The sequence below is a fragment of the Manacus candei genome, unplaced genomic scaffold, assembly GCF_025592945.1.
Source record: "Manacus candei isolate 608988 ecotype Guabito, Panama unplaced genomic scaffold, ASM2559294v1 h1tg000015l, whole genome shotgun sequence".
Lineage (NCBI taxonomy): Eukaryota > Metazoa > Chordata > Aves > Passeriformes > Pipridae > Manacus > Manacus candei.
The window spans coordinates 10,064,762-10,078,724 of NW_026138063.1; the positions used below are offsets into that span (position 1 = coordinate 10,064,762).

The window sequence follows — 13,963 nt, forward strand, 5'->3', positions numbered from 1 at the left end:
GGCTGGGATTGTGAGCAGCAGCAACTCATCTAGAGGGTATGACTGAACAGGAAAATTCATCCTTTCATTCCCAAGAGTAGGTAAAGTGATGAAAGTGTTCAACATTATCATGCAATTCAATGCCACACCTTTCAGGAAGGAGTTAATTATCTACGTGCTTTCCCACCAAAAGACAGTATCCTTCAAAGAAGTATACTGAAGTTCAAGCAATAGCACCGCCACCTTGGATTCTCAGGATACATCTAAGACACTCAAAGCCTTGGAATATCAGTTAAAAAGGTGTTAAGCAGCATTTCAAACAAAGGGAAGTTCTAGTGATTAGTCCCCAGGAAGCCAATCTTGCAGGGCAAGCATTGATTTTGGTGGGAGGAGTGGAAAGATTACCAAAAAGTGACTTCAGGACTGCAGGAGGTGAAATAATTACAGTAATCTAATTCTATTTAAAAAAAAGTTAACTGTACCCCCTTAGAACAAAAGGGGGAGAGCTGATTGTTAAACAAAACTTCCTTCTAGCTCTAAACTTAGAATTTCCACATAGCTCTAAATTTAGGCAGTCACAAGGGTGATTAGTTCACTGTATTCACCAACTATTGTGCCAAAACACAAACTAGATAACCATGTTATTTTTACTATGATATAGTTTCTCATGCTTACTTCATTTTTTAAAATTTTATTTTCTCATGGGACTTATTCCTTAGGTATAATTACTGTTTTTCTTCATTACATTCAGGCAATTTATTAAATATATTTCAAAGTTTCTAAACAGTAAAAGAAGTCACACCCAGAAGAGATAGTGATACTTTAAGAAAAAGTGACAACCTGTTTGTAAACTATTTTGGTAATATACAGGTTCATTTGCTTCCTTTATTTTTAACTGCTGAAATGGGTCTGATTGAAAGCAAGATTTCTACTGCTACAGTAACTCCTCATCTCTTCACTTGTGTCAAGCTATAATCCTTTAGTTATCACAGAGGTGGTGAGTTGCCAAAAGAAAACAGCAGGACTTCAAATGAAGAAAAGGTAATGGAAACAGATCCAATTTTGTTACTAAAGCAAGAATAACTAAATAAAAGGAAAAAACAAAACCGAAATCCACCAAAAAACAAAGTCTGGTTTATTGACATAAATATTTTCTGGCTAGAAGGTTAAGGATTTTTCTAAAAGGTGTCAGAAGGCTTTTATACTTACTTCCTCATCCTCCTCTTCCTCTTCATCATCAGACACAATACCATCATTTAATGGCTCTTCTAAAAAGAAAAAAAACACAAAATTGTGTAAGTTCAGTTGTACATGCACAACTTAACAGAATCTCATTATTACCCACTTTGACAAGAGCAAGAGTTAGCTTGCTTCTCATACAGATGCCCCATCCTTTTCCAGACAACTATTGGAATCATTTGCTCCTATAAAGCATTCTAGAAATCACCAAAATCAATTCATATTTTGAAAAATGGCAGAAATATAAACACTCTGGAGTTTTTATTTTCTCATAAAACCCACTGTGATGTCTCACTGCATTTACTGACAAGACTTGAATGGAAGGATGTGCATTTGCTAGTTTGTCTGTTTTTCAACTAATTTTTAATAAAAGACCCTACTTCTCCCTACAAACACTTCAATATTATACTGCTTCTGTACATAAAAAGTTAGTACTCACGTAGAATACTTCTTGTAACTTTTGGACAAAATTATTTCCTTGGAAAAAGCAGCCAGGCTTATGCTGGAAAACTGCATTTACTTGGACTCACCAATCAGACAAAGCCTCTTAAAAACACCATTCCCAGGTAGAAGAGGAGCAGTTCCATAACCTTGATGAACAGTTTTTGTATAGTGGCAATACAGTGCTTAAATACTTTATTTGTTCTGTCACAAGCTACAACTGTAATGTCTTATACAAGCTAGAACTGTAATTTCTTCTCTTTCCAAAAACCAAAGAAAGCAGTCAAACTTGTTCTATGTTTACTGTATGGAAAGATTTAATCAGAATTAATCTCCTTTTCATTATTTGCTCTCTCTTTTTTCAGCCTTCCTTTCAGTCATAAGGATCAGAAAATAGAATAAATATTCTACATCCTCATACCTGTCTGTATTATTGCAGCATCTACATCAACGTACTCTCCTAAAAGGATGGTCTCTGATAAGCCATTTCAGATAAAGCTACACCTCAAGAGAGCAAGAGATGAGCACAGGCAGACCTAGTCCCTAAATCCTGTTTTACAAATTTGTATCACATTTTTGCAGTTGACAGCAGTCTCTCATTACTGTGAGGCCACTGGCATGAAAGTAAACAGTCAAGGTCATTCTATTTACAGTCCCAAAACTCTGGAATTGAGACCTACTCAGCCTTTTATATCTTCTTTATAATTGTAACATAAAAGGAAATTTTAAAATACATCTGACTTTCAAATCCTGACACTCACTATTCACCCTCTCTCAGACCATCACAGTATTGTTATTCTTTGAGTGTTCCAACGCCAAGTGAAAACATGAGTTTTTTTATGGCTTTTGTGAAAGATTTAAAGCTCTGATAGCTGCATCTGTTCTTCTGACCTGAATTGAGCTGCTTGATAATAAATTCAATCTGTCGGATCATCTCTGCGTTTCCTTCCTTGATAAAACAGCGCAGAATTTCTTCCATTCCCTGGATGTAGCAGAAAACATTGCTAGATCAGTATTTCATGTGATCACACTGAAAGAGTTTTGTTAGCTAAAACCTCTCTTTTTTTTTTATTGTCAGGAAAAACAGAGGCAGTGTGAAGCAAACCACTGTGTCCAGCTCCAAGTGCACCCTACACAAAAGGAATAAGCTGTCTAGATTGCTTCTAGGTTTAAATACAGACATATCCGTGATGAACAGCAAATTTTCTCAATAGATTTGCTGCTTCTGCCTTCTGAACTCAGTACACAGTAGTCATCAGAACAGGGCAAATTTGCATCCACAGAGACAACAGTGCAAGGTTCAGAGGGAAAACAAAAAAGCAGAACCCACTCTGACATTAAACCTGCTCTCTCTTTATGGTTCCTTATAGGGCTGATGTTGTGTCTTTAATCATTTAAGATGACTTCCAATCCTCTGCACTCTGTGAGGTAAAACATCTGACAACAATTATGTCTGCATAACTCTCTGGGTTAGTTCTTCAGATACAAAGACATGCTGCTATCCCAGGAGCAGCTTCTTCAAATCCAGAAGCTAAAACACAGTCATTACCACTAGATTAACTTCCACAGGAGATCAGTTCCCAGTTCTAAAACCTTCCTCCTGCTGCCTTCCACAACTAACTACACCTATACCAGGAAGAAGTAAAAGCAGTAAGAGGAATTCATCCTTTTAGTGGCTACTCACTGGTGCAGAATGAGTTACATAAACGGAAGAAGTAGCAGGGCAGATGAAAGCATCTCCTGGGCCACTTGGAATGTACAAAATGCTGGAAGGACACACTGTTCTAAAATATTCTAATTTATAATTTAGACAGAATCCCTCACACTGCTGGGGGTCCACTTCTGGGAAAAAAAGCAGCAAATATGGCAAAAGCATTTGAGACATACATTCACACTATCCTGAGTATCTTGTGTGTTCCCTTCTCAGAATGTCCTGCTCAGCAGGTGCCTGTGTGGGCCATCTCTGGCACAGGCATTGATCTCCGTGCAGCACTTCTTACCATTGCTCTGGCTTCTTCTCGGACAGAAGGGATGGCAAGAATGCTGTAGAGTGCTCCATTCACATATGGCTGGATCTGAGAGGAAGAAATAATCGTATCACTAAGAAAAACGCTTACGCTGATCCCAGTTAACTATAAACAAAATGTAAGAGTGAAAGTGCAGAACAACTACACTTCAGAGAGTTAGGCCAGGCTAGACAGGACTTGCAAAAATTCCCACTTGGGAAGCAATGAACTTTCAGGATGCAAATATACTGTGATACGGATATAAATCAGTATTGCTGTGTGCCAATTTCAAACCTCCTGACTTCCAAAAATGTATTCTTGCAAATTGACTTAGCCATGGGAAAAAAAAAAAAGAGAGAGAAAAAAGGAGAGGAAGCAGAAAAAGGTTAGTTTCTGATAAACACTAGTGGCACTACAAAAAATAGGACAAAGAACAGGGACAAGACCCTGTCAGCATGAACTCAAGACAAGCTTCAAACATTGTAGCCTTAGGCAGGATGATAAAAGCTGTAGCAGCTTCAAACACTTTGCTGCCTGTTACTGTCCCTCAGGAGAGGCAAAAAGCCAGCCAGCATGAAAGCTCTGAAATATGGTTAGTGAAAGCCACCAGATCTGTCAAACACGTTTTATCAGCACTTATGTGACCCTTTCAATTGGCCAGTTACTTTTGCAGCACTAAGATTTTCAGTCATCCTGTCTATACCTTTGGAAAAATGAACAATGAGCTAGACTGGGAGCAAGGAGAAACAAGGGAAGATAAGGGACTGGGATTTACACAAGGATTCCACAGCTCCTCAGGAAGCTCTCCGGACACCCAAGAGCACTGTCTTCTACCTTTGATAATAAAACTTCTGTCAGCTTTGCTGGAGACAACTGGGTTGTAAGAATGCAACCCCGAGAGAAAGTTCAAAGTCATTTTAAGGCACAGACTTCAACAATATGGTAGCATTTTCTAAGTATTCCAGTCTAGGGACTGAGATGTCATTTTGTATTAATATGTACTGTATTAAACTTTCATCATTCACAAAAAACAAGCTAGTGAAAGAGTCCAATAAAGGTATGTCAAGTTTCATCTTAATAAAAAGTAAAGAACTAATCTACATCTTCTAATGAATTTACAAAACACAGACTAAGCATTTCATTGAAATTTATTCTCTATTTTCAGTTCAAGTTTTAAACAAAAAAACCCTGATGACTCAGTCATTGCATGTAAACATAAGACACTAGAGTTCATATTTCATTTTTAGCACAAGTCCCCAGACACTTTGCACAATCATCACAGAATCACTCTAGATTATCCTGGTAAAAATTCTGCCTCCCTGAATTCAGTCTGTACAGTATTTGCCTGCATTTTCTCCTGCCTTGAATTTTACTCCATGGTTAAAGAAGTGCCCCTCTGCAGAGACAGCTGAAGCAATGTTTTCTATATCACACATCAGGCATCAGAGTGATGGGCTGAAAAGTATTAGGTAGAAATAACCAATAATTTTTAGCATTTTCCTCTGATGTAGTTCAATTTAGCATCTTAGATGAAAGCGTGTCCAGAGACAGAAAGTCGTAGATAAAAAGATATTAGGGCTTGAATGTCAGGAGTGTAGTGTTTTCTTTTAGCATTCCTTAAAACTACTAGCAAATGTGCTTCTCTGCACCTGATGTTTTGCATAATGGAATTGCACCACACATTGCTCATCTCATGAACTAGTTAAGCTTGAGATGATTTGGTGCAAGATGAAATTTAAACAGCATCAGAAACTACAATCAAGAAGGCACATGGACTGCATGGTAACTATGCATTTAAAAGACTTCCATTCTTAGCTGTCCACATTTGTTAAAGGAAGACATACTTATGGCTAGAAAGACCAGTGCTCAATAAAGTAAAATTTAAGGAACTGTGAATTTTAGGAAAATTTAATGCAACTTAATTACATGAGGGTCTAACAAGGGAAACAAAAGCAATTCTTTCTCCATTTTTTTCCTTTCTTGTTTTTTTTCTTTTTAATATTTAATTTTTCCTTCCACATTTTCATTAACCCAAAGTTTGCTGTACAAATACCTCATGATTCTCATGGCCAAGAAGATCAGAGAGAACTTTGAGCACGTGGTTTGCAATCCTTGCACACATTTTCTTCCCTGAAAAGGCAGAACACATAAATATGCTTGGAAAAATAAAACAGATCAGAGTAAGTTTCTTTATTAGTTTAGAGAGAGCAATACTGTTGCTTGTTCCTGACAAATGCTGAATAATTGAGCTGAAATCAGTGAAGTTACTCTGGATTTATGCAGTTGTAATATTGGACAGGATGCAAAGGAGTTTTAAAAAGTTTAAAAAGTTTAACAAAGGCATTTTTTTGTTTACAACAAGCAGATCGATTTTCCACCCCTTACCTTACTCTCCCTTTTAAAAGGAAATTTACTTTAAGCTTCTTTTAAGTCTCTTGGGCATAGATAGGACCTTATTTTCTTGGGGAGAATCTCTGCATTGCAGAAGTGAAGCAGGTAAGTATTTCACTGCACAAGGTGAAGGTTAAACTCCTCTCCCTTACTCCTCAACCCAGTTCTTTCTTGCTTACAAAGAAATCTCTTACACAGACTGTGTAAGTGGACACAAAGTGTCCTTTGAAAAGTGGGCCTGGAATGTAGGAATGGCAGCCTTCATTGATATGAAAAAATAATCAAATCTTATAGGGTTCCATTGCTTATTTCCTTGCTTAATTCTTTAGAGTTTGGTGAAGCTAACCTCCATAATTGGGATTCTTGGGAAAAGAGATCTGCTCAAAAGCATTAGTTATAACACTCAAATATCTCTGGTCATGTAAATCGCTGCTACTGATTATAGCCACTTGAAAGAATCCTGGTATATCAGGAAAAAAAAAGATTCACAATCTTCTCTCTCCATTTCTTGGAATAAAGTTGTAATACAAAATGTAAGACACCTGCACTTCGTAGACAAAGATTCATGAGCAAGGCAACAGAATATTCCAGAGTGTAATCAGACAGGCAATCTGTATCTGTTAGAACATCAACCAGCCAGAAAATGAGCCCATCTTTGATCATTGCAGACTGGAGTGCACGCCTAGGATTGAAAAACAAAAATCAGATCACAAATCACAAAAATCAGATCACTGCATAAATAGTTTTCAAATACATTTATAGCTAGTATAAGCACATTAAAAACACACTAGCCTGCCAAAAAAAATCCCCAATATACCCATTTTGGCAGAATCATTAAACTAAGTAATTAACAAAGCCTGAAGAAAGTGAAGATTCAGATTCCCATAGGTTAGAGGAGTAAAACATTGTTGGATAGGTTGGGGTGGCTTTGTCTTTGTTTTGTTCTTTTTAAACCTGCAAACTGCTGAAGTAAGTTTCTTCATTGTTTTCTAAGGCTTCTTACTCCACCTAAAATGGCATTTTCAATTGTCTTTTAAAATTGGTTTAAAAAACCAGCTACACACAACAGCGCCATAAAACAAATTAATTACTTCTCCTGACACAGGTAGCCACAGCACTGTAGCACTTTTGTACTGTTGATTTGACAAATGAGGTTTTTTGCTTGAATTTATTTGCTCTTTTCTCTAGAGATTCTTAAATCACATGTTCTCTTAACTCAACCTGCATTTGCCCTTGAAGAGTACACTGAATAAAGTGCCAGGTGGCCAACTGTGCTCTACAACTGAAATTCCACGCTTTACAATACAAAAAAGAAGTATATACTGGTAGAAAGGTCTTACTGAAGAACACAATTTTTAATAACATTATTTCCAAGAGGCAATAAGTTTAAATTGCAAAGATCAAAGCAGGTATTTTCCTAGTTTTAGTCCTGAAAGCTCACATACTTTCTCAGTGCTGGATATCGCAGCAGGCCTATGGCATGGACTAAGCAAAACAAGGGAGCACCTGACCACATGTTAAAAGAGTTTCCCTCACGTCAAGAATCTAGAATTAACCTCCTATAAGATTAACTGTTACTCTTTAGAAAGTAAAAAACTTTCAAATTTTCAGCAGCTTAGTGCCTAGACCCCAAAATCCAAACTAACTTGTACTACCAACAACTGCTTTAATAGAAATACCATTTTCTCTGAGATTGGCTTTGGATTTCAAGCAACAGGGTATGAAGATTTATTCTCTTTCATCACAGATACGTACAAGGTATCTTGTCAGAAAGCAGTGCAGAATTTTACACAAAGCACATTTATGTGTGCTTCATCCAGACAAGTTCTAAATTAAGCAAATCCAACGGCAGCCCTCATTCATCAACAAACCCAAACAACCAAACTCAAACAAAAACAAATGAACACTTGCAGTCTGAATTTAGAAAAAATCTTGAATGAAAGTATCAAGAGCTAAACAATTAGATTTAGTTAACTTACATTTAGTTAACTATTTAGGGCTGAATATTCTTCCTGAGTACTATGAAAACAGAGTTCCTAAGATCATATTTATTTGATAAATAGAGCACCATCATACCCTTTACTGCTTTTGCATACTTCTTTTGTGGTGGGCATTTGAGTCAGACTGCTAATGCAAAAGTAAGAAACAAGACAGGCCTTGCATAGACAGCTCCAGGAAAGAGGATCAGCAGGATGAAGATGAAATCCCTGAAATATGTTTGCAGAAAGGGTAATGAAAACCTTATGTCTGGAATGTAACACAACTCTTTTTTTCTGTGTAGGATCGTCAGAGGCTTCTACACTAAGATTTTCACTTTGTTCAGTTAAGGAACACATATAAAGCACACGAGGCTGTGGCAGGAGATGTGTATTTACTTGAGTCTGGACAGCTGGTAGGAAGTCAGGTTAATTCACTCAGCAAAACTGAGTTCTCCTCCATAATAAATGCCATTGCTTTCATCAGCCATCAGGGGTTCTGATGATTGTTATGGGAAAATCAAGTGCTCTTCTTTCCTCCTTGAACAGAGCCTAACTAGCCTGTATTTCCTCTCCCGCTGTCACCACTACATGCTGTGCTTTCATCACCTGAGGCTGAGTTTCTGCAGAGCCCCCAGAACATTCTCCCATGTAAGGGAATCCTTGTCTTCAGCTTTCAGTCTCTCCTCCAGCATTCGCAGCAACGTTGGGTTCTGAGAAAGGTAGACACGACCTGATGCAAAAAGTGATGAAAGAACAGATGCTGAGATATCAGCTGTGACAGAAAAGCTCCCTCTCCTTGGAAACGTAAGCAGGATTGACCTCGGTTTCTTCTTGAAAAGCCACAATCTTGTGCCAAAACCCAAACACACCTGCACAAATGAAGTTGTGTAGCAGACCAGTTGCCTTCAATCCAGACACTTGGGGCATTAGAGGCCCACACTTGCCAAATCAGTACCACACAGAATCCACTGTTCCTCTTTCAGTACATGCTTTCTGATCTATCATGGTTTTGTACACTCAAGGAAAAGAACAGAGGTGTCCAAAGAGCTTGGGAAAGTCAAGTGCCCTGCTGCTACTGACTTTAAGTGGGATTTCAGTTCCTAGCAATAGTTAGCTCCAAAAGTAGCAGCAAACCAAAGGCTAATTTGGGACAGGTGGAGATAGAAAGCTGGATATACATATGCATCTAGTTAGCAGTGATGCACAAAGATTTATTCAGGTGAGGACCATGAAAATGTAGGAGCAGACACAGTAGCCACTATTGCACAGCCTGGTACCAGGTCTGCTCACAGGACCTCTAATTAATGGGGATTTTTCTTTTTAACCCTCATGAAGAGACTGAAGACTATATTAAAGTTCCCACATAGACCACAAATCATCAGAACAAGTCAGAAACGCTGAATACACTGTGTCAAAATGAAAATTTTCTACATACTGAATGCATGTAACAAAAGACAGTGAATCCCTAGAAAAAGGGTGCAAATAAGGCTCTAAATTTTCACATACAGTGACATGCACTTGTGAAGTACCTATAAGCCAGCATTAGATGAAAATGCTACCTTATTTTTTGCAGTGAATCTTTTACCTTCTGCCAGTGAAGCAAAAGCATTGATGAGCCTTGCCATATACTGTCTGACTACCTCACTCTTGGAATTTAATAATTTGAGGACACTTCTCTGAAAAAAAAAAAGCAAACATTAATTATATCTCACTAAAGAAGGAAAAAAGCAAAGTTAGTTTTCTGTATTGTTTTGAAAGCTTCATTAAATTTACACAGCAAATAAACTTTGAATGCATATTGATATCTTAAGTAATGTCAATATCATTTAAATTTCTTTTTTATTGGCAGGGGGGTGAGGGAGAAATGGAAAACGAACAAGCAAATTACAGCTTCTCAGCTCAGTCTGTTAAAATACTGGGGTAGAGTGGGAATTACAATGAGCCAACACAGTTCAGTTAAAGCTGATATCTAAAATTAATATTCAGTCAGTGAAAAAAAAGCCCACAAAGCAAACAACTTAATTTTGTTGATGAACTTAAATGCAGTAAAGTTACCTGAATAAGAACACTTTTGTTTGACAACTAAGAGTGTGGGAGGCAGCTCAGTAACTTACAAACAACACCACATTGCAACTTATTTCTCATCTGTTTTATTTCAGGCATTACTTATAGATATAACTTCCCTCTTACAGAAATTTACAGGGAGAAAAACCGATCATTGATTTAATAATCCTTTAGCTTTTTTAGAGGTACAAGTTACTGTTGCGATGACAATGGAGCCACAACATAACAAGTAGACCCACTGCCTCAAACACCTGGGGAACTCAAATATGCACTAAATTCACTACTACAAATGAAAACAAGTGGCACTTTTGTTAGCAACAGTACTGGATTATCAGGGACTGAAACAACCTTTCAAAATCAACAAACCAGCAATTCCCCTTTCTATAGAAGGGTACCAAACCATTTCAAATTCACAGAAGCACCGCTGAACCTGTTATTGCAGGTGCATAATGACATATTCCACAGCAGTATTGGGACTGAAGTACTAATTGAGTTCTTATTGTAAATCAGTGAAATGAATTGAGTGTGTTATTTAACAATACCTAATCACTCAAACAGGATCTGATAAGCAAGAGCTAACTCATAAATAAGGGCTCTGGCTTCTGCTCAACTCACAGAAGTTAAGCACCAGGAGAGGTGATAAATTTCCATTTGTCTACAAGAACTGTATCTACACTGAGAGCTCTTGTAATGCAAAGTTTTGCCATCCACATTTAAAGATTAGGATGTAGAAGTTAAATATATCACCTGAGTTTGACACTACTACCTTTTTTTTTCTCCTCTTTCAAAGAGCAATAAAATTTTATGATCAGCACTTTAAGACAGAAATGAGCAGTATCACACAGAAGTTGGACAACTGACAACTCTCAGTTCCAGCTGACCTGACAGTTGCTGTGACAATCCAGGAGATCATTACTGATGTAGGCTTGCAGGACAGTGTCTCTCTGTTCTCCAGGATATGATGTTGTCAAGCGCTAAAATAAATAACAATAAAATAAACCAGTCGAAAAAGAAAAAAAAAAGGTAGTGTAGATTGATGACCTCTGAATATTTTTAAGGTGCTGATACTCCATAGCTGAGAAACCTCTTCTCATAGGGGGGAGGAATTCAGCCTCAGTGATCTAAGGGAAAGAGATGAAATGAACTGACCTGACCTCAGCTTAGTGATCCATTACAAAACTGTTACTTGGCAGCAGCTGTCATTACTGTCCCTACAGGAAGGATACAGCATTACTTCCCATGAAGTTAAAAAAGCCCCTCTTAATAGCTACAGATGTGGTGTTTTTCTAAAACATCTGAGAGAGAGCACTGGGATAGAACCACCACTGGTCAGACCCAGTGGATGGGTTTTTATGTGAAAACGGACATTGCACCTTGGTCAGAATTCCACTATTATCATCTTTCATGTCTGTCACTTTGAACCATCAGCTTCCTTTTCAGCAGGAAAATGTAACTTCCTGTTGTCACTTGTATTTTTTCTGAAATGTCATTACACAATCCAAGTCAAACAAAAGGAGGGCTCCTGTAAAATACCTTGACTGTAAAGAAAAACTGGTGATTAGAGTCAGATATGTCTTGGATACAGCAATATTTGTATAAATGTAAACCAGTGCGATGGAAAAAGGAACTACCTCAGACAACAACAATTTATTTGAAAATATATCAGAAATTACTTCTACTGAATATCCCAGGAATCTGGAAATTCCTCATGTGAGGAATCTGTCTTTCCTCAGATGAGAAGGACAGGGTTACTCTACAAACAGATACCTACTGCCCTGAGCTATCTTCATAATCTCAAGAGCCTTAGCAAACTTCACTGACAAAGAGAGAAGTTGCCTGTAATGCTGAACTGATCACCAGAACAACCATTTCACTTGCAAAATGGGTCTTAGTTCTGGATTCCTTCAGAAGGGATCTGCTTTTTTATTTCTCCAGAGGCCCTCTCCTTACCCAGCGCAGAGCCTGCAGTAAAAAGGCCTTGAGACGATCATTCCCTGTAATCAAATCTTTCTTCAGCTTCTCATAATCCAAAGAGGGCAACAATGGCACATCCTGCATCTTCCTAAATGCAAATGGGAAAGACATTTCATCAAAACTCTCTCTCCTTGTTCAGTGCAGCTGATGTTACTGAGGTGAGAAGAGCCAAAACAGGAAGTCTGCTTCAGGAAAAGAGCTTCCACTTTTTCACACTTTTGTTACTTTTATTCTCTTTTAGAACAACAGACTTGTTAATCTTGGGTTTATTTTTTTAACCATGCATGCAGCTCACTTACCATGGTAACTTGCAGACACTAAACTGACAACTAGCCAGCTGATGATCTGTGATTTCTAGAGGCACAAAACAGTACAGTAACATCTTTCTTTCCCCTCCCCTGTGTGGACCACAAGGGCATGATGGCAGCAGCTCCTGGCTTTTAGCACACAATTATAAACAGATGCAGTAACAAGCTGCAGCTCCAACTCCACCTCTAAGCCCTCACACACACAGAAATGTCTTCTCCAAGACAAAGGTGGTGTGTGTGGGGGGGCTGAATGGATTTTCACAGCCTGAGATTTAACACAGGACCACTTTTCATGCATCAGTAGTATCTTGCTATTTTGAGTTTTAACACTCCAAAAGAAGTTTCCCTTAATAAAATTGCTTCCAGTCAGTGTTTCAATTTTAGTATTTAAATATAATACACTAAAATGTTTTACTATCTTTCCATCTAACCACTTTTCAAAACAAATTTTATGTCATATGGATAACTGTTTATCTTGTAAACAACAGAAGGATCAAAACAGTGTCTCAAAAATTTAATAAAACTTCACTTTGGATATACCATCCCTATTTGATATTATAAGCTTAAATTAATTAAGTCAGTCCCCAAAAAATTAAACTTGAAGCACTCAAAATTCCCCTTTTCCTGAATTTGTGAGAATCAAACCAATTACAACAACAGGACTGGAACATGCGGAAACAGTAAAAATACAGAAACAACCTCACAGGTGTGGAATGGCAGATTTACTGGATTAGCAACATCCTGCTGTAATTAGAATGGAACTGAAGCTGCTCAACAGAAGAATACAGATCACACAGTATTTGTATGAATGTTCAGTGAGATCAGAGGAAGCACAGAGGGGGAGTGATTTCCATTTGCAGACAACTGGCAATGCACTTCAGTTTACAAACCCCTCCTTCTCTTCTCCACAGACAGAAATGAAGCTCAGCAACAAATACTTACACAGGGGCTAAAGATGCTCTTAACATTGTGGAAGCCTGGATCAGAAAAATAAAGAAAAAAAAATTACAACAAATTAGTCCAAATTTCACATCAACGTTACTAATGAAGTCCACAGTGAATTCTTTCACTAAGGTTCTGCAGTTCTTTTCCTATAAAACCTGTGCTGTAAACCCAGAAACACAGCTAAAGAAAGAGCACTTCAGTATTTATCTTTCTTTTCACTTAAAGTGCTTAACAGGAAAAAACCCTCTTCTTTTATGATCTGGTTATGTTATCCTCACACTCATACTCCACAAATTATCCACCCTTCAAGCATTTTAAAAGAATAATAATAAAAAATAGTAGAAACTACTGTCTGAAGCCTACTGAGGAAGATGAAGAACTTGCTAAACACATTCACTGTTTTAATAAATGTTCATACGTTTAAGTTGCAATATTTCATTGAAGACTCAGCACATATTCCTGTGTCCAAATTTATTGTAATTCTTTGTTTCAACACTAATGTTATCAAGTGCCTGTTGCTACTAAAATATACTCCTATGAATAAATGTTAACATGTAAAGAAAAGACTATGTATTCTACTATGGATAAAACCAATATAGAACAGCATGTAATTTCTCCGTGGTTCTGCCTAAGATAT

The 13,963-nt window shown here is 37.5% G+C and overlaps 1 protein-coding gene across 7 annotated transcripts in view; it reads right to left on the reverse strand.

The window, feature by feature from the left end:
* Positions 1 to 13,963, reverse strand: part of ARMC9 (armadillo repeat containing 9) — a 66,561-nt gene that overhangs the window by 24,421 nt on the left and 28,177 nt on the right. For 6 of the 7 annotated variants that reach the window (XM_051781642.1, XM_051781639.1, XM_051781638.1 and 3 more), the window contains 10 exons: positions 13,324 to 13,358; positions 12,050 to 12,161; positions 10,981 to 11,073; positions 9,621 to 9,711; positions 8,642 to 8,765; positions 6,599 to 6,738; positions 5,719 to 5,795; positions 3,660 to 3,734; positions 2,551 to 2,641; positions 1,189 to 1,247 (listed from right to left, as the gene is read on the reverse strand). In XM_051781642.1, the coding sequence (XP_051637602.1) occupies positions 1,189 to 1,247; positions 2,551 to 2,641; positions 3,660 to 3,734; positions 5,719 to 5,795; positions 6,599 to 6,738; positions 8,642 to 8,765; positions 9,621 to 9,711; positions 10,981 to 11,073; positions 12,050 to 12,161; positions 13,324 to 13,358 (897 nt within the window). The remainder of the gene's footprint in view (positions 1 to 1,188; positions 1,248 to 2,550; positions 2,642 to 3,659; positions 3,735 to 5,718; positions 5,796 to 6,598; positions 6,739 to 8,641; positions 8,766 to 9,620; positions 9,712 to 10,980; positions 11,074 to 12,049; positions 12,162 to 13,323; positions 13,359 to 13,963) is intronic. The other variant, XM_051781641.1, reaches the window with a different exon arrangement.